Below are 24,329 nucleotides of genomic sequence, written 5' to 3' on the forward strand. Positions count from 1 at the left end.
AACTTATTGGCCAGCATATGATCTTTATGGACATGAAAACTTGGAATTTAAACAACCATTTACTCAAGAAACTGGAAATACAAGAGTAAATGAAGATTGGCAATTATGACTGAACTGTAACATTATTTCAAAAAGTATTTTCTAATGTCAAATTATGAAAAAAAAACTGTAGATATTTGCTTTACAATTTTGTATGATAATTTGTAATTTTTATTGTGAGACATTTTAATTAAGTTTTTGTTTAATAAAAATGTAAAAAATTAAAGTCGCCAAATCTGAGATAGAGCAGGATTTATGAGACTTTGGTTATGGATGTATGTGTTATCTTTTGTCCGTACTAATGTGGTTGTTTTGGTAAATATTTAATTTGAGAAGTCGGAAATCTCCTTCTACTTCTAAGGACAAGCCATCTTTTTTTAATTTCGAAATCAAAAGGTAGGTTTTATATCTTCCTTACACCCCCGTCATTTTCACATTTAATTAAACACAAAAGACCAAAAAGAAGCTTTTCCTCCCCATTTTGGTGAAAAGTCTTTTCTATTATATTCTTTGAACAAAGGGTACAAAAGCCAGCCTAAAACAAATCTTCACTATTTAATGGCCCAATATCTGAAGCAGAAGTTTAATTCGTCAAATTTCCATATCCCTTTTTCAGTGGCACCAAATCATTTCGAAGTCTTGAATTTTTTATTTCAAAATTTTTAAGAGAACAACAACAGTGCTATCCTTCAGTCAAATTTTAGACCAAAATCTTTTCAGGATCCGCTAAAAGAACACCTACCCGTATAACAGTGCTATCCTTCAGTCACTTTATCAAATTTTATTTTACGTTAATACCTTTTTCTTCTTATAGTTACATTTTACATATATGTTCTTGAAAGAGCCTCATATAGCAACATTCTTATAGTGCTTGCTGATTCCCAGCTTTCATAAGTCTTGCATTTCTATATTCGGTAAACAGTACAATCTTTCAAAATGAATGCACAATTTGATTGAAAGTTGAACATCATACACAGATCCAGTATTTAAATTCTATGAGTTCAATTTTAAAATTTTTAGCATTGAACCCGTTATATTTTTAAAGTTATGGGTTCAAATCTACTATTTTTATAATTTTAATGAATTTTTACTTATAAATTTTTACCAACGTCGAAAGTTATGGGTTCAGTTGAACGCGTAAGTAATACACTACATCCACCTCTGGTCACATACACATATTTTCTAACTTAAGAATTAGCATTTTCTTGCAAATGCTACATACAATCAGAATGCCTTTAAAATTGATGCTCATATGGATCACTGTTTTTCTTTTTTATTTTGTGTGATAGGAATGTGCCGCTAAGACTTAAGGGTAAGTTTTATCGAGCGGTGGTTCGACCGGCTATGCTGTATGGGGCTGAGTATTGGCCAGTCAAGAACTCTCACCTATAGAAAATGAGAGTAGCAGAGATGAGGATGTTGAGATGGATGTGTGGGTGTACCAGGAGAGATAGGATTAAGAATGAAGCTATCCAGGACAGAGTGAGAGTAGCCTCTGTGGAGGACAAGATGCGGGAGTCGAGGCTGAGATGGTTCAGACATGTTAACAGAAGAAGCATTGATGCTCCTGTCAGGAGGTGTGAGAGGTTGGCTATGGAGAGTTTGAGAAGAGGTCGAGGTAGGCCTAAGAAGTACTAGGGAGAGGTGATTAGATACGACATGGCGCTGCTTCAATTCACTGAGGATATGACCCTTGATAGGAGGGTGTGGAGGTCGAGGATTAAGGTAGAAGGTTAGTAGGTAGTTTATAGTTGTTCACCGATAGTCTTAGTAGCATGCATGTCCCTTCATATCCTTAGATTTCTATTACGTTATGTGGTTGTGTTTGCCTCATGTATTGTATTCCCTGCTGCTATTATTTGGTACTACTTATCCTTTATCACCTCCCCCCCTTTTCTTTTCTCTTCCTTCCTTACTTTCCACTTCTTCTTCTTGTCCTTCCTGAGCCGAGGGTCTATTGGAAACAACCTCTCTACCTGCATTAGGTAGAGGTAAGGTCTGCATACAGACTACCCTCCCCAGACCCCATCTTTTGGGATCAAACTGGGTTTGTTGTTGTTGTTTATTTTGTGTGTTAATTAGGGCTGCGTCTTTGCACTTAAAAATGACCTAATTTGAAAGCTAGAGGATTGAGATGGCTTTTTTGACCTTTGGAAAGGAGCTTGTGAGGACGGATTGATGTATAGGAAAGCACTAAAATTGCTTGAACATATATATATATATACTAGTTTCTCGACACGTGTGTTGCACGTGAATGTTGAATTCGAGTCAAACATATATTTTTATAAAATAATATTTTCAGAATAAATCTTTGAGTAAATAAGTATAGATAAATAAAATACATACAAGTTTCTATGAATGATCGTGTCACGACCCATTTCCATAATAGGTCATGATGGCGCCCGACACCATTGCTAGGCAAGCTAACGCGGGAATATAATCAAATTCTCATTATACTTTTTACCAAAAATAAGTGTAACAAATTTCTCAAATTAAAGTTAAGACCAGAAGCGATCAATTAATGCATAAAAATGATTATACAACCCAAAATAAATGTCTACTAATGTGTGTGCCAAGACCTGGTGTCACAAGCTATGGGCAACTAGTAGAATATACAAAAGAATCACACTATCTTACTGTCTGAATCAAGATAGGCAGCAAAAGAAAATACATAAGAAAGACTTCTTCAGGCTACTGAATGACATGGAAGGGAAGCAACTCACCGTAGAAGTCTCGGGTTCGCTCAAGGATGCGCACCAGACTGATAACCAGATACACCTGCCTCAGATCTTGTACAATTAAGTACAGAAGTGTAGTATGAGTACATAAACAACATGTACCCACTAAGTATCCCGTCTAATCTCGAAGAAGTAGAGGCAAGAGGTCGACTCGATACTTACTAAGGTCAAATAATATGAGAAGAAATTATAATAAGCAGGAATAACACAAGTTATTAGTATTAATAAGCATGGAATAACAGTTCTTTTTCAAATATTATCATGAGTGTCCATCTATATATCAAGCAGATATGAAATCCAGTCCACAGAGAAAATGCTAAGCAAATCATGCGCAAATAACACCGAGAGACGTACAACCCGATTCAATATAAAAAATAAATTGTGCATTGCCGAGGGTCGAACGGCTCGAACCATAGATGCATCTATTACCCCGCTCGTGAATCACACATGCGACGCTGTCAAATATAAATAAAATCATCACAAGCAAACAATAATGTATATCTGAGGAGTAGTTATTCACAGGAAATTCCCAAATTCTCTTTTAAGTACCAAATAGAATAAGGTTCCCTCACTAGTTGCATTTACCTTAATCAAATAATTTATACAACTCCGAATTTAACATCAAGTTACAAGAATATCACGTAGAGCACTTTTGGGCCCTAGACTACACGAACTTAACATAATAGTTGCTACGCACGGACTCTCGTCACCTAGTGCGTACGTAGCCCCCGCATATAATGGCAATTAATTCAATTATTACACCTATGGGGACAATTCCCTTTTACAAGGTTAGAAAGGAGAGTCCCCTCGCTCCAAAGCGCACTTCCAAATATCAAGAACAAGTCCAAGCCCTCAATTTGGAGCAGAACAATCCCAAACTAGTTAAATAAAGTAAGAACTAGTTAATATAGACTCACAAGATCGAATTCTATCTATTTAAGCAATTTCCCAACCATTAACACAAGTTTCCTAAATTCCGAACCCGGGCCCACGTGCCCGGATTCCGAGATTTTTCGAAGGAAATTGTTCTCTACAACCTAAGGATCAATAATATATGATTTCTAATTTATTCCATAACAAATTTCGTGGTTAAATCTAAGTTTTATTAAAACCCTAGATTTTTGCTCTAACCATATGATTTCACCTTAATACTAGTGTTTAATCTACCTAAGATAATGATATTAAACTAGAAATAAGTAGCACACACTTACCTCAACATGCTAGGTGAAGTCCTTCTCTCAAAAGCTCCCAAATCGCCCAAAGGAGGAGTGAAAATGTGATAAAAATGGCTTAGCACCCGTATTAAATGAACCTCACTGCCCAGCGATTTCTGCATCTGCGGTCAGGGGACCGCATCTGCGAGAATGCGACCGCATCTACGAAAAGGGGAGAGAAGGCTGGGACCGCTTCTGCGGTCTGAAGGCTGCATTTGCGGTTCCTATCCTGGCTTGCTTAGGCCACTTCTGCGGTCCACCAACCGCAGGTGCGGTTATTACAGAAGCAATAACCTTCAGCTCTTCTCAAAAATTTCAACTTCACTCGAGCATTGTCCGATTGACGCTCGGGGCTCCCGAACCCCGCCCAAACATACCGACAAGTCTGAAATTACGGGACAGACCTACTCGAACCTTCGGAATACCCGAAACAATGCTAAATCTAGGAATCACCCCCTAAAACCAAATGAATCAAACTTATAAACTTCAAGTTCTTAATTTTCCTCTAACGGGCCAAAATACCCTTAAACTACTCGGATTGACACCAAATTTTACGGACAAGTCTTAAATGATATTTCGAACCTGTACCGGGCTTCGGAACCAACATACAAGCCCGATACCCATGAAATCAATTATTACTTAGTTTCTTTAAATCCTCAAAACTTCAAATTAATAATTTCTAATAAAAATTTATTTCTCGGGCTAAGGACCTCGGAATTAGATTCTGGGCATAAGCCCAGGTCCCATATTTTCCCATGGATCCTTCGGGACCGTCAAATCACGAATCCGGGTCCGTTTGCTAAATATGTTGACCAAAGTCAAATTTAGTCTTTTAAGAGAATCCTAAGGAATCAAATGAGCATATTTTACTCAAAACTCTTTCAATTCCCGAACCAGCCATCCCCGCAAGTCATAAATTAGCTAGAGCAAGCACTAGAAGTTTTATTTAGGGAACATGGTTCTAAAAGGTAAAACGACCGGGCGGGTCGTTACATTCTCCACCTCTTAAACAAATGTTCGTCCTCGAACGGACATAGAAAAGTACCTGAACTGCGGAACAAATGGGGGTATCTGCTCCGCATGTCCTTCTCGGACTCCCAAGTCGCCTCCTTGACCGGTTGGCCCCTCCACTGGACCCTTACCGCAGAAATCCTCTTGGACCTCAATTGGCGATCCTGTCTATCAATAATGGCTACTGGCTCCTCCTCATAACCCAATCTCTCATCCAGTTGAATAGTGCTGAAGTCCAACACATGGGATAGGTCGGCATGATACTTCCGAAACATCGATACATGAAAAACTGGATGAACTCCCGATAAGCTGGGGGGTAAAGCAAGCTCATAGGTAACCTCCCCAACTCATCTCAACACCTCAAAGGGACCAATAAACCTTGAGCTTAACTTGCCCTTCTTCCCGAACCTCATAATGCCCTTCATTGGCGAGACTTTCAAGAGAACATTCTCGCCAACCATAAATGATACATCACGCGCCTTTTGATCCGCGTAACTCTTCTGTCTGGACTGAGCTGTGTGAAGCCTTTCCTAAATCAACTTTACCTTATCCAAGGCATCCTGTACCAAATCTGTACCGTATAACTTAGCCTCACAGAGCTCAAACTACCCAATAGGAGAACGACAACGTCGACCATATGAAGCCTTGTATGGAGCCATCTCTATGCTGGACTGATAGCTGTTGTTGTACGCAAACTCCGCTATAGGCAAGAACTGATCCTACTGCCCTCCAAGGTCAATCACACATGCTCTAAGCATATCCTCTAAAATCTGAACTGTCCGCTCCGACTGCCCGTCTGTCTGAGGATGGAATGTTGTGCTAAGCTCTACACGGGTCCCAACTCACTCTGAACGGCTCTCCGGAAATGGGAAGTGTACTGAGGGCCTCTATCTAATATGATGGAAACAGCCATACCGTGCAACCGGACTATCTCCCGAATATAAATCTGAGCATACCTTTCCGCTGTATAAGTAGTCGCTACTGGAATGAAGTGAGCCGACTTGGTCAACCTATCCACAATGACCCATACTAAATCAAACTTCAGCAAAGTCCGTGGCAACCCAACTACGAAATCTATGGTGATGCACTCCCACTTCCACTCTGGAATAGGCATCTGCTGAAGTAGGCCACCCGGCCTCTGGTGTTCATACTTGACATGCTGACAATTCAAACATCTAGCTACATACTCCACTATGTCCTTCTTCATTCTCCTCCACCAATAATGCTGTCTCGGGTCACGATACATCTTCGTGGCACCTGGATGAATGGAATACCGCGAACTGTGGGCCTCCTCTAGAATCCTCTCCCTCAAACCATCAACATTAGGAACACATAGACGACCCTGAAGTCACAAAACACCATCCTCTCCAATAGAAACCTCCTTAGCACCTCCCTGAAGTATCGTCTCTCTGAGAACCGCCAAATGTGGATCATCGAACTGCTGGGCCTTGATCTTCCCCAATAATGAAGACTGAGCAACCACACATGCTAGAACTCGACTGGGGTCTGAAATGTCCAACCTCACAAGTCTGTTGGCCAAGGACTAAATGTCCAAAGCTAATGGCCTCTCCTCGACTGGAATGAATGCCAAACTACCCATTCTCTCCACCTTTCTGCTCAAGGCATCCGCGACCACATTTGCCTTTCCCGGATGATAAAGAATGGTAATGTCATAATCCTTTAGTAACTCAAGCCACCTGCGCTGCCTCAAATTAAGATCCCTCTGCTTAAACAAATGCTGTAAGCTGCGATGATCGATATAAACCTCATATGACACTCCATACAGATAATGCCTCCACATCTTAAGAGCGTGAACAATCGCAACCAACTCTAGATCGTGCACATGATAATTCTTCTCATGAACCTTCAGCTGACGCGAAGCATATGCAATAACTCGCCCCTCCTACATCAATACACACCACAAACCAACGCGTGAAGCATCGCAATATACCGTATACATCCCCGAGCCGGAAGGCAATACAAGAACTAGTGTTGTAGTCAAAGCTGTCTTGAGCTTCTGGAACCTCACAATCATCGGACCAACGGAATGGAGCACCCTTCTAGGTCAATCTAGTCAAAGGTGATGCAATAGATGAAAAACCCTACATGAATCGCCGGTAATAACCTGCTAACCCCAGGAAACTCCTGATCTCAGTCACTGAAGTAGGACGTGGACAACTCTGAACTGCCTCAATCTTCTTGGGATCCACCTTAATACCCTCTCCTGACACAACGTGCCCCAAAATGCCACTGACTCTAGACAAAACTCACACTTGGAGAACTTAGCATATAGCTTCTGCTCTCGCAAGGTCTGAATCACTACTCTCAAATGCTGCTCGTGCTCCCCCAGGCTACATGAGTATATCAAGATGTCGTCAATCAAGACGATGACAAACGAATCAATATAAGGCCTGAATACCCTGTTCATCAAATCCATAAATGCCGCTGGGGCATTAGTCAAGCCAAAGGACATCACCAAAAATTCATAATGGCCATATCTTGTCCGGAATGTAATCTTTGGAACATTCGAGTCCCGTATCTTCAGCTGATGATACCTTGACCTCAGGTCTATCTTAGAGAATACCCTAGCACCTTGCAACTGGTCGAACAAATCATCAATACGAGGCAATGGATACTTGTTTTTGATGGTGACTTTGTTCAACTGACGGTCATCAATGCACATCCGCATAATCCCATCTTTTTTCTTCACAAATAACACTGGTGCACCCCAAGGCGATACACTAGGCCTAACAAACCCCTTCACTAACAACTCCTCAAGCTGTTCCTTCAACTCCTTAGGAGCCATGTGGTACGGTGGAATAGATATAGGCTGGGTTCCTGGAGCCAAATCAATACAGAAATCAATATCACGATCTGATGGCATTCTAGGAAGATCAGAAGGAAATACATTGGCAAACTCTCGGACCACGAGAACTAAATCAATCGATAGAGACTCTGCGGTGGTGTCCCGAACATAAGTTAGATAAGCCAAATACCCCTTCTTGACCATATGCCGAGCCTTCAGGAATGAAATAACCCGACTAGGTGTATCAACTGTGGAACCCTTCCACTCCAACCTCGGCAACCCTGGCATCGCTAGTGAAACAGTCTTGGCATGGAAATCTAGGATGGCGTGATATGGAGATAACCAATCCATACCCAGGATGACCTCAAAATCGATCATATCAAGCAACATAAGATCTGCTCTAGTCTCAAAACCACAAAATGTGACCACATAGGACCGGTAGATCCGATCCACAACCACAGAATCACCCACAAGAGTGGACACATAAACAAGAGTGCCCAAAGGCTCAGGAGAAATAACCAGGAAACGAGCAAACATAAATAATACATATGAATAAGTAGACATTGGATCGAATAATACCGAAGCTTCCCAACCACCGACGGAAATAATACCTGTGATGACGGCATCTGAGGCGAATGTATCTGGCCTAGTTGGAAGGGCATAGAATCTGGCTAGAGCGCCGGTTGGCTGGCCTCCATCTGATTGAGCAGTAGCTGGCTAACCTCTCCCTGCCTGACCTCCACCTCTAGGACGACCCCTACCAGCCTGCCCTCCACCTCTAGGTGGCTGGGCACCTGGTGCTGAAATCGTGGGCTGCTGATCCTGCTGCACTGCCTTGCCCCGAAGTCTGGGGCAGGTCCTCTTCATGTGACCCGGATCTCCACACTCATAGCATACTCTCGGTACCATGGCCTACTACCTTGAAGTCTGAGCCTGCTGACCCGAATACCCATTGGAAGACCCCTGGATGGCTGGTGGGTGGTATGAACTCTCTGGCATGGCACTGAAGTGAGCATTCGAAGAACCCTGATAACCCGAATACCCGCTGGAGGAACCCTGAATAGCTGGTGGGCGGTAAGAACTCTCCGGCATTGCACTAAAATAAGGCCATACTGGAGCACCTCGGGGAGGGGGTGGTGGTACTGAACCAGCAGACCCGTCTCGAAGTGACCTATACCCCTAGCTGGGGCACTGATAAGTTAGGATTTTAACATGTTTTATGCCCCTACTTGCCTATGCTTTGATCATATATTGTTACAAAATAGTCCTAAAAGGCTCACAAGTTATGCTTGATTGCAGGTTTGGTCGATAAAGTGACAAAATGTCAAAGATCGGCTCAAAAAGGAGTGAAACATGCTCAATTATCAAAGACCAGGAAATCTAAGGAAAGAAGGCCTAGTGCGGACCGCGCAAAGTTGAATGCGGCCGCACTAGGTGGTTCAGAGAGTTGGTAAACCAGGCTAGAGGCAATGCGGCCGCAGTACACATCTCGCGGTCCGCGGTGAAGGCTCCGCGACCGCACTTCTCTTTTGTGCGGTCCGCGGTTATGAGATTCAGAGAGATGAAAGTTTGCAAGGCCAATGCCATGCGGTCCGCGGTCGTGATTGCGCGGACTGCGCCAGCTCTCTCCGCGGCCGCGGTCCATTCTACGTGGTCCACAGAGTCCAAGTTCAGAGAAGCAAAAGTCAAAGTTAAAGGGCCCAGTGCAGCCACGATCCATTTAGTGTGGCCCGCACTAACCCCGCCGGGGTATTTTTGTCCAATTTTTCCAGCCTAGTATAAATAGAACATTTTACCATTTTTTAGACATCTTTGTACTCAGACGTGAGCTGCGCTCCTGAGAACGATATTTGTAGCCATTTTTGGCACTTTTGCTTTACATTTACGATAGATTCTTGTAGTTTATTTTTAGAAATTAATTAATATGTTTAGTTCTTCATCTATTCCTTCAATTTCTTTATCTAGCATGAGTAGCTAAACCCATTAGCTAGGGTTGTGGCTCAACCCTAGTGTGGGTAATTGATGGGTGTTGCCATCTAGTGTTAGATTGACTATGAGTGTTTGCTATTTGGGTTGATTTTATGTTTTAATCTAGAATTGGTGGTTGTAAATACTGATTCAAGCTTTGTGGGTTTAACTCTTCTTGAGAAAGAGAGTCTATGACCCCAAAATTGACCCAACAAGGAACTGGGATGGACTCATGAGAAATAATAGTCCCAATTAACGGGTTAAACCTCAAGAGAGTAATTATCCTACTTGAACCCTAGTAGCTTGGCTAATTTGCCTACCCATTTGGTCTCTCGAGAGCCAATTGGGCAAAATTATTCTCTCTACCGAGAGGTGTGAGAGTGGGTAAAATTGTGCAACGGTTATAGCATAATCTCCAATTATGTCAATCGAACCTTAGTAATATCTACCCGTCAATTAGCCACCTAGGTAGTGTCACGACTTTAGTGCCCTTCTTCCCATTAGATTCAACTTAGCAATATTCTCGTAGCATAATTTAGTGTTGATCAATAGTTTTATAAAAATAGTTATAATTCAAAAACCCAAAAATGTTTGAAGTGACATTAGGAGTACAAACACATCTCTAGGATAGATAGACAATCCAACTCCACTACTAGCTCCCTGAGGAAATCGATCCCGACCCTTATATCGGGTAAAAGTTATTGTGACCCGCTCTTCCTACCTTAGTGTAGCATCGAGTTGGAAACGATCACTTTTTTGGCGTCGTTGCCGGGGAGATTACGGTGTTGTCTATATGTTTATTTAGTTTTGTGTTTTGCTTCTCTTTCCTTCTTTTTTACTAATTTTGTTTGTGTCGATCAATCAGGTACAAATGGTTCTTAACGCAAATGACCCTTTCGGCAATGTGATAGCGAGGGAGGAGGTAGAGGATCTAGAACAAGATGAGGTCTTACCTCAAGTTCCACGGAGAGGCCAAAATGCCAATGTAAATGCAAATGAGAACAACAATATGCCAGACCCTCCTCCGCCACTACCGAGAGTGGCTCCCAGAGTTTTACCAAATCAAGGATACGCCAGTGCTATTGTTCCTCCCCAAATCCGGGCGAGGAACTTTCAAATCACAAATGTTATGTTGTCCTTGCTCGAGAAAAGAGGGTATTTCACGGGCGCCTCCGATCAAAATGCCTACAAGCACTTGAAGGGGTTCGTGGATACATGCTGGGGTAGCAAGCAGACAAACGTGTCCAAGGATGCATTGAGATTGAGGCTTTTCCTGTTCTCTCTTCGGGGTAAAGCATTGCATTGGTTAGAAAGGCTCCTCAATCATTCTATTACAATATGGGATGAATTGGCGGACAAATTTATTGCCAAGTTCTTTTTTCCAAGTCATATGGCAGCTCTTCGGGATGAAATTCTAGCCTTCAAGCAAGAGACAATGAAACATTTGCACGAGATATGGGAAATATATAGAACAATGGTGAAAGAGTGCCCTAATAACGACATGACCGAGGCTATGATTCAACAAACCTTTTATCGGGGCATCAACACCACAAATCAATGCATTGTGAACCAATTGGCCGGAGGGAAACTTTATGAAACTTTCTTACCAAGAGGCATGTGATGTACTTGATGAAATGGCCGACACCTCTTCGGCATGGCAAAGCCGAGCAAATGTGCCCCAAGGTGACCCCACGGTCATCCATTTGCACAAGGAATTGCACGATCATGGTCAAGCTATTGCTGAGCTTACTACTACTATTAACCAACTGGCGAAGGCGCAGTTACAACAAATCCAAAATACACGCCAAGTCAACGCAATGGAAGGTGTCACTATGCTTAAGAGAAGGCAAAGAGGGCAACAATATCAAGGGAATTGTGAACAATATGACAATGATGGTTGTGGGTTTTCAAATGAGTGTTATGATGACCAAAGTGAAGAGGTTCAATATGTCAACAACTATCAAGGCAATAGAAGCAACTCTTCCAACCAACAATGGCGACCTCAAGGAAATTGGGGCAATCAACAACAAGGCGGAGGTAATTGGAATAACAACAATCAACAACAAGGTGGTGGCAATTGGAATAATAACAACCAAAACAACAATTGGGGTAATCAAAGCAACCAAGGGAATTGGAATGGTAATAACAATAATTGGGGCAACAATAACAATCAAGGCGGGTGGAACAACAATGGAAACCAAGGCTACAGGGGGATGGGCTTTCAAAGGCCCCCAATGTACCAACAACCAAGCAATCCACCCCCTTTCCCTTCTCAAGGTCCTAGTTCTTCCGGAGGTGATATGGGAATAATTGAAAGCATGTTCGAGCAAATGATGAAAAAGAACCAAGATTCCGATGCCCAATTGGCTTCTCATAATACATCTATCCGGAACTTGGAGGTGCAATTAGGCCAAATCTCTCAAGCGTTGAATACTCATCCCAAGGGTGCTCTACCAAGTGATACGGCAGTGAACCCGAAGGGTGGGAATAACAATCATATGATGGCGGTTATAACAAGAAGTGGGAGAGGCGGTAATGTGAATGCCTCAAAGCAAAAGCAAGTTGTGGATGAAGATGTTGAGTTGCGTGATGATGATGTACCTTTGGTTGTTGAAGATGTGGTTGAAGAGAATGTGAACAATGATGTGAGGATTGATATTGATGAGGCTGAGGTAGAAACTCAAGATGCCGTGAACTCATCTAGGGAACACGTGATTGACATGCACGAGCCAGTTGTGCCAAGAGGCAAGGCTCATTTGCCAAGGCCACCTCTACCTTATCCTCATAGGCTCACAAAGCAGAAGAATGATAATCAGTTTAAAAAGTTCATTGATATGATGAAGAGCTTATCTATTAATGTGCCATTGGTGGAGGCACTTGAACAAATGCCAGGCTATGCAAAATTCATGAAAGACTTTGATCACAAAGAAGCGTTCTATGGATTGTGAAACTATAAAGATGACTCACCAAGTTAGTGCTATAGTGCATTCAATGGCCCCGAAGCTTGAAAATCCCAGTGCTTTCACCATTGCTTGCACCATTGGGAGTGCGAATTTTGCAAAGGCCCTTTGTAACTTGGGGGCTAGCATAAATTTGATGCCGTACTCAGTCTTCAAAACTTTGGGAACTGGACAACCTCGACCTACCTCAATGAGATTTCAAATGGCGGATCGATCGATGAAGCGACCTTTGGGCATAATTGATGATGTACTTGTCCGGGTGGATAAGTTTATATTGCCAGCCGACTTTGTCATATTAGATTGTGAGGTGGACTTTGAAGTGCCGATTATTCTTGGTAGACCTTTCCTAGCTATGGGGAAGGCATTGGTTGATGTTGAAGCGGGTGAGTTGACTTTCCAAGTGGGGGATGAGAAGGTGGTATTCCATGTTTGCAATTCAATGAGACAACCCAATAGCACGGAGGTGTGTTCATTTGTGGACATTGTCACAGCTGTGATAGTGGATGACACAAGTTCCATGATCCATGTTGAAGATTCCCTTGAGCCCGTGCTTCTTAATATGGATGTCAATGATGATGCTAGTAGAGTGGAGTGCGTGAATGCATTGCATGGTATGGGTTCATATTCATATGAGCCTAGGAAGCTATCTTTGGATCTTGAAAACCGCAAACTCCACCAACAAAGCCATCGATTGAGGAGCCACCGGTGTTGGAGTTGAAGCCACTTCCTCCATACCTCAGGTATGAATTCTTGGGTTCAAATTCTACTTTACCTATTATTCTTTCGTCTTGATTAACTAACATGCAGGTTGACGCCACTTTGGAGGTACTTCAAAAGTGGAAAAAGGCGATTGGATGGATATTGGCCGACATTTGGGGTATAAGTCCCCGCATTTTGCATGCATAAGATCATTTTGGAGGAGGATGCAAGGCCTTACTTGGAGCATCAAAGAAGATTAAATGAGGCGATGCAAGAAGTGGTGAAGAAAGAGGTTATCAAGTGGTTAGACGTCGGTGTGGTTTATCCTATTTCTAACAGTTCTTGGAATTCTCGGGTGCAATGTGTGCCGAAGAAGGGTGGTATGACTGTGGTGACCAATGACAACATTGAACTCATTCCTACTCGCATGGTCACCGGGTGGAGAGTATGTATGGATTATCGGAAGCTAAACAAGGTGACCCGAAAAGATCATTTCCCATTGCCATTCCTTAACCAAATGCTAGATCGTCTTGCGAGGCGTGTTTTTTATTGCTTTTTGGATGGTTACTCGGGGTATAATCAAATTTTAATTGCCCCGGAGGACCAAGAGAAGACAACTTTTACATGTCCTTATGGCACATTCGCTTTCTCTCGAATGTCGTTCGGATTGTGTAATGCTCCGGTGACCTTCCAACGTTGCATGATGGCTATATTCACCGACATGGTGGAAGATATCTTGGAGGTCTTCATGGATGATTTCAGCGTGGTTGGGGATTCTTTTGAGGAGTTCTTGGTAAACTTGGATAGAGTGTTGGCCCGATATGAAGACACCAACCTTGTTCTCAATTGGGAAAAGTGCCATTTTATGGTTGAAAAAGGTATAGTGTTGGGTAACAAGATCTCGAAGCGAGGAATTGAAGTTGATAAGGCCAAGATTGAGGTTATTTCGAGGCTCTATCTCCCTACTTCTATCAAAGGGGTGAGGAGTTTCCTTGGGCACGCGGGTTTTTACCAGAGGTTTATAAAGGATTTTTCTAAAGTGGTACATCCGTTGTGTAAGTTGCTAGAGAAAGATGCAAAGTTCTTGTTCGATGAGAGTTGTATGCAAACATTCAAGCTTCTCAAGCTCAAGTTGACTTCTACCCCCATCATTACCGCACCAAATTAGAGCTTGCCTTTCGAGCTCATGTGTGATGCTAGTGACGTTGCGGTTGGGGCTGTTTTGGGACAAATAATCAACAAGATGTTTCATCCGGTGTACTACGCAAGCAAGACCATGAATGAGGCTCAAAGGAACTACACAGTCACTGAGAAAGAATTGTTGGCTATTGTATTTGCTATGGAAAAATTCCGACCTTACCTTATGGGGGCCAAAGTTATAGTGCACACTGATCATGTTGCCCTTAGGTATTTGATGACCAAGAAAGACTCCATGGCAAGATTGATGAGATGGGTGTTACTTCTTCAAGAGTTTGATCTAGAAATTGTTGACTGGAATGGTAGTGAGAATCAAGTAACGGACCACTTGTCCCGTTTGGAGGAGGAGGGGAGGCCTTGTGACTGCCTTGAGATCAATGATTCATTTCCCAACAAACAACTCATTCCGGTGTCAATGAAGGATATGCCAAGGTTTGCCGATGTTGCCAATTACCTTGTGACCGGAATAATCCCGTATGAGCTCTCTTCTAACCAAAGGAAGAAGCTCAAGCGGGATAGATTGGATTTCTATTGGGATGATCCATACTTGTTCAAGATTTACACGGATGGTGTGATTTGTAGATGTGTCCCAGAGGAAGAACAATTGAGTATCTTAGAGGCTTGCCATTCTTCACCCTATGATGGCCACCATGGTGGGGTAAGGACTGCCTCGAAAGTTCTTAGTTGTGGATTCTATTGGCCCACCTTGTTCAAAGATATGGGCGATTTAGTGAAGAGATGTGATGAGTACCAAAGAGCGGGATGAATTTCAAAAAGGGATGAGATGCCTCTCAATACGATTCTTGAAGTGGATATCTTTGATGTTTGGGGCATCGATTTCATGGGTCCATTTGTTAGATCTTGTGGAAATACTTACATTCTAGTGGCGGTTGATTATGTCTCAAAATGGGTTGACGCCGTGTCTTTGCCTAATAATGAAGCCCGGAGTGTTGTTGCGTTTCTTAAAAAGAGCATCTTCACAAGGTTTGGCACTCCCCGTGCTATCATTAGTGATGGGGGATCTCACTTTTGCAACAAGCCTTTCGAAACATTGCTTTCTAAGTACAGTGTCAATCATAAGGTTTCGACCCTCTATCATCCTCAAGCTAGTGGCCAAGTGGAAGTCTCCAACAGAGAAATTAAGAGTATCTGGTCTAAAACTGTCAATGCTAATAGGACCGATTGGTCGAAAAAGTTGGATGACGCTCTTTGGGATTATCGGACGGCTTACAAAACTCCGATTGGTATGTCTCCATATCGGTTGGTGTTTGGGAAAGCTTGCCATCTTCTGGTGGAAGTAGAGCACAAGGCCATGTGGGCTTTGAGGAAGTTGAACTTAGAATGGGATGTTGCGGCAAATCTTCGGGTTGATCAACTTAATGAGATCGATGAGTTTATATTCCATGCCTACTCCAGCTCGTCCTTGTACAAGGACAAAATGAAGTACCTTCACGACAAATATGCTCGGGGTAAGGAGTTTAAGGTTGGAGATATGGTTCTTTTGTTCAATTCCCGGTTACGTCTATTTTTGGGTAAGCTTAAGTCAAAGTGGAGTGGGCCATTTGAAGTTGTGTTTGTGACCCCATTTGGTGCTCTTGGTCTAAGGAACAAAAATGGTGAAGTTTTCAGAGTTAATGGGCACCGGGTCAAGCATTATCTTGGGAAATTTGATGATAGCCACGTGGTGGCACTTCTCCATCTAAAGTGATGTGCTGGTAACATGCGTCGTGCCGCGACGCTAAATCAGGCGCTGCTTAGGAGGCAACCCATGTCTTTTTCTTTTTGTTGTTTTCTGTGTTTTTTTTCTTGGTAGTGTAGGTTTGATTTTTGAGCTAACTGATTGTGAGATGTTGCAGGGATTGAGTTTATACAATGCAAAATAGTTTGAAGAAAGTTGAACAGTCTCTGAAGTTTGCCAGTGCGGCCATATTGCACTTTGTGCGGTCTGCACTGGTGATGGTAAAAAGTGGTGCTCTCTGAAGTTTGCCACCATGGCTACATTCCATTTAGTGTTGCCCGCAGTGGACCTCCGCGGCCGCGGTCTATTTTACGCGAACCGCGGTCTATTTTATGCGAATCGCGGAGGTTGCCTTCTCAAACTTCTTCTGAACAAACCCAGCGCGATCCGCGGTCCGTTTTGTGCGGCCCACGCTGGTAGGTAAGACTGGGTCGCACATCATTTTCTATAAATAGAGCTCAGGGGTCACCATTTACACTTTTCGAAAATTTAACACTCATAGACTTAAAAGCTATTGTTCATACCCTCTTGTGACCGTAATTCTTGCTTAGACTGACTAATTGCATTTCATCTTCACATCTGGTAATATTTCACTCATTTCTTGTTCGTTTAATTCATTAATTTTGTTTTTATTTTATTACTATTAGCCTGTAACTTCTTTTTCATCCTGTTTTCTGTATTTTTGTTAGCTTAGGTTGGTTTAAGTGTTAGTTTTTGGGGTGCTTAATTTGCATAATGACTGGGTAATTTGAGTAGGGACAAAGTAGGTGAAAACTTGAACAAAATTAAAAAAATTGGAAACCCTAACTTAGTGCCTGTGCAATATACTCTCTGCGGCCCACGGTCGCCTTTGTGCGGTCTACGGTGCCCTGATGCAGTCCGCATGGCCATTTTGCGCGGACCGCGGTGCCTAAGTGACTGAAATTGAACCTATGCCCAGCGCGGCCGCATTGCACTTTATGCGGTCCGCGCTGGCCCACCGCGGCCGCGATCCCCCTTTGTGCGGACCGCGGTGGGGAGATTTAGAGAGATGTTTTTAGGGCCTTGTTCCAATGCGGACTGCGGTCCGCCGTGCCCCAGTGCGGCCACACTTCTTTTTTTGCGGGCCACGGTGCACTGTTTCTGCAACATGTTCTGCAGCTTGTAGCTTCTGTTCTGCAATTCATTTTCTACATCTCTTTCACTGTCTATGTTGATACTAACAAAGCTAGATGTTTTTGCTTGTAGACAATGGTCAAACAAATAGTCAAAGGCTCGAAACAACCCGACCAAGGTAATTCCTCCTAGGGAGGGAAGCAAAGTATGGTAAAACTCACTCCCCAGGCTAGAAAAAACATAAAGGACATAAGGAAAGCAATCAGAGTGGTTGATAGAGCCATTGACAACTCGGGGAGTAAGTACGAGCCCTCCCGGGAGATCTCTTCAGATTCAGTCCCTCTATACATCCCATATCCGGAGAGCGCCATACATAGAGACACTCCTCCCTCTTCCCCCGATGCTCGAGCTTTAATCAATATTTCTTCTGGGTCGTCTAAGGGCTCAGCGGCAGGTAGTGGGGATGAATACTCTACCTCTCCCATATCGTCAATATCTGGAGAAGGTGCTAGAGGTGTTGAGAGAGATGAGGAGTTGCCTGGGGGTGGTGTGCCTCAGGTTGAGGGTGTTGACCAGATTAGAAATCCTGCTGTTCGGGAAGATAGATTCGTTAGCCAGGTGACATTCCACAAGTTTAGGAAATGGTGACCGGCACGAAAGTTGATTCTTGAGAGGAGCTTCATTGACAGAGACCTTCTACCCCTACACCCCAATGTACATAGACAGTTTTAAGCTCGAGTGGGTTGGGAGAACTTTAAAGATAATTGTGTGAAGGCGAACGAGCACATGGTCAAGGAGTTTTATAGCAATGTGGCCCACATCTTGAAGGGCACTAAAATGACCAAAGTGCAAAACAAAAATGTGGTATTTACCGGGAATGCACTAAATGAATACATGGGGTTCAATGATGAAAATGAGTCCCTTTACAATGAAAGGTTGGCAATGAGCGAGGAGGTTCGTCCGTGGTTTGCCTCATACCTGGCAATCCCGGGTACGATTCTAGAGTGGTTTCAAGCAGGGGTAAAAATACTTCGGAGGACCTTTAACTTTGAGGCTAGGGGGTGGTTGACTTTTGTATGCAGTCGGCTTGACCCCACTACCCATGATCAGACTATTCCGCTTTCCCGAGCTGTTCTTGTTGCATCTATTATGGCGGGATGCCCTATCAACGCGGGCAATGTGATGTCCCGTATCATTTCTGCAGTGGGGGTTGAGCATGACCGGAACTACACTTTTCCCAGCACCCTCACTATGTATTTCAGGGACCTGGAGGTGGAGAAGAGACCTTTTGACATCAAGGTCAAACCTGTGACTCCGTTTTCATGGTACAGTTTGAAGGGGTCAGACAACCCCAAGGACAAAAATTACAAGTCGCTTGCTTCTGCCCCAACTGGCCAGTCTGAAGAGCCGGTTGCGGTAGAGCCCTCCACTGAGCCTACCTCCACAGTTGCTGACATGCCTCCCGGACCTTCCACTACTACTGGTCCCTCTACTTTAGCTAGCCCGGGGATTCCATCTTTCCGGGACCATCCTATCACTGCCCACCAACTGAGCCAGACACTTCATAGCTTGAACAACTTGATGTCAGCTGCGTCATCCAAGTTGTCCACCTTGACTTCTACCATTGCGGTTCAGTCGGTACCGCAGCCAGCACAGATTCCATAGTCCATTAAGGACACACTGAAGAAGATCCTGGAGAACCAGGAAAAGATTATGAGCATTCAGTCTACCTTGTCTAAGATAGTGGACTCACATGGCAAGGCTTTGAAGGAGCTTTCCCGGGAGCAAAATAAGATGAGAAAGACAAGGGCTTCCAAGGAGTCGGTGAAAGAGCTGAGAGCAGATGTGGACAAGCTGATGGCAGACCAGATTCCTCTTGACTTATTATTCAGGGATCCAGCCCTAGCAGCAGCACCAGTAGCAGAGCCACAGCAGGAGCAGACTCAGAGGCTTCCTAGGAAGAAGAGGAAGCTCTCTAGTGTAGACGAGGCAGTCATCCGGTTGGCAGACCCACAAGAGGTCTCCTCCAGTTAGACACAGGTTTCTTCAAATATTCAACCCGTACAGGTCCAGGCCCTAGTCCCAATAGCTGAGCAGCAGGAGACCAGGAACCAATCTGAGGCTCGTACATACAGAGGACCCGGGGACCACTCATGTTCCCATGTAGACAGACGAGGTTTAGGGAGCTCCTATATACTTTCATCTTGATTTTTTTATGCTTATTTGTTTAGTTGGCATTGGGGACAATGCCAGCTTTAATTTGTGGGGGTGCACCCTACCTTTTATCCAGATGATTGTATATATTAATTGACTTAGTTTATGTTTTTGTTGATTTTATATTTGGTCTGTATATAACTTTACATTTAGTTACTTTTATCGAACCATTTATCTTCTCGTTGGTCTGTATATAAAGTTACATTTTTGTATATATTCATCCCTTATTGTATATTCTAATCCCCAATTGTAAATATTCACTCTATTTTCTATTTTCGTACAATTTTTTCATTTTTAGCTTAGTAGATAGGCTCGCAGCCTTTTTGTTTCGTTTTTGGCGCTTTCAATAAGCCCTTGGTTTTCTTAATGCCACGGTTCTTTCCAAGGATGGAGTATTGTGCGAACCGGGTGGCTCTTCCCGATGATGGATGAAGTGACAACCTTCTTAAGGGTTCGAGTCCGTTTTTTATTTTTCTTTTGTTTTTACTAGTTTATAGTTGAGGGTACCTCAAACAAAGCTTCACTTGTGCCTAACACATTTTCCTTTGATCCCATGGTCAAGGACAAGTGGTTGTGTTTAGAATGGTGAAAGTAGTGACCTTGAGACTCTTGTTTTGACCAAACAAACATCATGTGGTCTTTCGGGACTATTGTGTGCTCAATCGTGTCTAAGGTTGTTGTGGGCCCCCGACTCTATGTCTTTAGCAATCCTTGAGTGTGTGTGGTGAGAAATCGAATTGTGAGTCCAAGTCCCGAGCCAATGGTCTAGAACTTGACTTGAATGTTTGTTGAGGTTAAATTTTGAGTGAAATTCAACTTGAGAAGTGATTATATGCTCTTCTTGATCCAAATAATAGTCGAACAATTCCATAGCCTACCAATGATATAATCCCTAGCTAACCCTTTTGAGCCTTAAACCTTTTTCTTTCAAGAACCAATGCTACAAGCCTATACCCGTTCTAAATTATACCCTCTCTTGGCATCCAAATCGTTCTTTGAGTAATGACAAAAGTCTAAGTTTGGGGGGGAGGGGAGACAAGAAAGGAAACAAAGTGGTAAAAGGTACATAAGCAAAAGGAAAGGAAGGCGATAAAAAAGAAAGAAAAGAAAAAGACAAAAAGAAAGCCCAATGTGCAAAGAATAAAAAGGATTCAAGAAAAACAAAAGTGAAAAAGGTGTAGAAAAAGTAGAAAAAGGAGAAATGCTTTGAATTGCATAAGAAAGAGTGACAATGTGTCTCTCTAATCCCTTGAAAAGAAGTGAAATACTCAAAGAGTCAAAGAGAATTGTGCCAAAATGAATCAAAAGAAATGCTTAAGGGAAGATGGAAACCATATAGACCAACAACGTTTCCTACCCTGAACCAAAAGCCTTCACAGTGACTCCGCAAAAGCCCTATATGATCTTGAGTTAGATGATGCTCGCATTAGTGGATACTTACATGAGGGTCAAGCATATGGTACTTAGAGCCGGACTTGTGACCTTTCATTGAGAGAGACGAGTGAATTCCCATTAACCTTGGTTTGCGTGCTTATACTCTAAAAGGTGAGGTTTGCTTAGGGAGAGTTGAGGATGTGTTAGTTTGGGTTCCACAACGACCATACTCACACATCCTCAACTCTCCCTAAGCAAACCTCACCTTTTAGAGTATAAGCACACAAATCAAGGTTAATGGGAATTCACTCGTCTCTCTAAAGGAAAGGTCACAAGTCCAGCTCTAAGTACCATATGCTTGACCCTCATGTAAGTATCCACTAATGCGAGTGTCATCCAACTCAAGATCATATAGGGCTTTTGTGGAGTCAATGTGAAGTCTTTTGGTTATGGGTAGGAAAAGCTGCTGGTCTATATGGGTTCCATCTTCCCTTAAGCACTTCTTTTGATTTATTTTGCCACAATTCTCTTTGACTCTTTTAGTATTTCACTTCTTTTCAAGGGGTTAGAGAGACACATTGTCACTCTTTCTTATGCAATTCAAAACATTTCTCCTTTTTCTACTTATTCCACACCTTTTTCACTTTTGTTTTTTTCTTGAATCCCGTTTTATTCTTTGCACATTGGGCTTTCTTTTTGTCTTTTTCTTTTCTTTCTTTTTCATCGCCTTCCTTTCCTTTTGCTTTTGTACCTTTTACCACTTTGTTTCCTTTCTTGTCTCTCCCCCAAACTTAGACTTTTGCCATTACTTAAGGGACGATTTGGGTGCCAAGAGAGGGTATAATTTAGAACGGGTATAGGTTTGTAGCATTGGTTCTTGAAAGAAAAAGGTTTAATGCTCAAAAAGGTTAGCTAGGTATTATATCATTGGTAGGTTATGGAATTGTCCGACGATTATTTAGATCAAGGAGAGCCTATAATCACTTCTCAAGTCGAATTTCACTCCAAATTTTGCCTCATCAAACATTCAGGGCAAGTTCTAGACCATTGACTCGTGACAAGGACTTACAATTCGATTTCTCACCACATACACTCAAGGATTGCTAAAGACATAAAGTCGGGGGCCCACAACAACCTTAGACACAAATTGAGCACACAATAGTCCCGAAAGACGACATGATGTTTGTTTGGTCAAAACAATAGTCTCAAGGTCACTACCTTCACCATCCTAAACATAACCACTTGTCTTTTACCATGGGATCAAAGGCAAATGTGTTAGGCCCAAGTGAAACTTTGTCTGAGGTACCCTCAACTATAAACTACTAAAAACAAAAGAAAAATCAAAAAACGACTCAAACCTTTAAGAAGGTTGTCACGTCATCCATCATCGGGAAGAACCACCCGGTTCGCACAATACTCCACCCTTGGAAAGAACCGTGGCATTAAGAAAACCAAGGGCTTATTGAAAGCGCCAAAAACGAAACAACAAGGCTGTGAGCCTATCTACTAGGCTAAAAATAAAAAATTTGTACAAAAATAGAAAATAGAATGAATATTTACAATAAGGGATTAGAATATACAACGGGGGATGAATATATACAAAAATGTAGCTTTATATACAGACCAAAGAAAAGATAAAAAAGTGCGATAAAAGTAACTAAATGTAAAGTTATATATAGACCAAATAGAAAATCAACAGAAATATAAACTATGTCAATTAATATATACAATCATCCGGATAAAAGGTAGGGCACACCTCTATAATGAAAGCTGGCATTTTCCCCAATGACAACTAAACAAATAAGCATCAAAAATCAAGATGAAAGGATATAAGAGCTCCCTAAGCCTCCTCTGTATGCATGGGAACATGAGTGGTCCCCAGGTCCTCTGTATGTATGGGAACCTCTGACTAGTCCCGATCTCCTGCTGCTCAGCTGCTGGGACTAGGGCCTGGACCTATACGGGCTGAATATTAGGAACATCCTGTGGCTGACTGGAGGAAGCCTCCGGTGGGTCCGCCAACTAGATGATAGCCTCATCTGCACTAGGGAGCTTCCTCTTCTTCTTTGGAAGCTGCTGTGTCTGCTCATACTGTGGCTCTGCTACTGGAGCTGGATCCTCAAATAACAAGTCTAAAGGTAGCTGGTCTACCTTCAGTTTGTCAACATCTGCCCTTAGCGCCTTCACAGACTCCTTGGAAGCCCGTGTTTTGCACAGCTTCTTATGCTCCCTGGAAAGCTCCTTCAGGGCCTTGCCATGTGAATCCACTGCCTTAGCCAAGGCAGCCTGAGAATCAAGGATCTTTTGCAGGTTGGCAAGAATCTACTTAAGTGAATCCTCGATAGTCTGGGGCACCTGCACTGTCTGTGGTGCCAACTGAGCCGCAATGGTACAAGTCAAGGTGGACAACTTGGATGAAGCAGTAGCCATCCAGTTGTTCAAGCTATGAAGTGTCTGGCTCAGCTGGTGGGCGGTGATAGAATGGGCCCAGGAAGATGGAATCCCCGGGCCAACTGAAGTAGAGGGACCAGTAGTAGTGGAAGGTCTGGGAGGCATGTCAGCAACTATGGAGGTAGGCTCAGTAGAGGGCTCTACCACAACCGGCTCTTCAAACAAGCCGGTTGGGGCAGAAGCAGGCGGCTTGTAATTTTTGTCCTTGGGGTTGTCTGACCCCTTCAAATTGTACCATGAAAACGGAGCCACAGGTTTGACCTTGATTTCAAAAGGTCTCTTCTCCACCTCCAGGTCCCGGAAATACATAGTGAGGGTGCTGGGAAAAAGGTAGTTCCAATCATGCTCAACCCCCACTGCAGAAATGACGCGGGACATCACATTGCCCATGTTGATAGGATATCCCGCCATAATAGATGCAATAAGAATAGCCCAGGCAAGTGGAGTAGTCTGATCATGGGTAGTGGGGTCGAGCCGACTGCACACAAAAGTCAACCACCCTCTAGCCTCAAAGTTAAAGGTTCTCTAAAGTATTTTGGCCCCTGCTTGCAACCACTCTGGAACCGTACCCGGAATTTCCAGGTATGAAGCTAACCACGGACGAACCTCCTCGCTCATTGCCAACTTTTCACTGTACAGGGACTCATCTTCTTCATTGAACCCCAGGTAGTCATTTAATGCCTTTCCGGTAAATACCACATTTTTGATTCGCACTTTGGTCACTTTAGTGCCCTTTAGGATGTGGGCCACATTGCTATAAAACTCCTTGACCATATGCTCATTCGCCTTCACACAATTATCTTTGAAATGCTCCCAACCCACTCG

At 43.0% G+C, this 24,329-nt stretch overlaps 1 protein-coding gene across 1 annotated transcript; it reads left to right on the forward strand.

The window, feature by feature from the left end:
* Positions 1-15,878: 15,878 nt before the first annotated feature.
* LOC138873509 (uncharacterized) lies at positions 15,879-16,515 on the forward strand. The gene is made up of 2 exons (XM_070151979.1): positions 15,879-16,230; positions 16,451-16,515. The coding sequence occupies exons 1-2, from the start codon at positions 15,879-15,881 to the stop codon at positions 16,513-16,515; spliced, it is 417 nt and encodes a 138-aa protein (XP_070008080.1).
* The last annotated feature ends 7,814 nt before the right edge of the window (positions 16,516-24,329 follow it).

The sequence above is a fragment of the Nicotiana sylvestris genome, chromosome 1 (assembly GCF_000393655.2).
Source record: "Nicotiana sylvestris chromosome 1, ASM39365v2, whole genome shotgun sequence".
In the NCBI taxonomy this organism is placed as follows: domain Eukaryota; kingdom Viridiplantae; phylum Streptophyta; class Magnoliopsida; order Solanales; family Solanaceae; genus Nicotiana; species Nicotiana sylvestris.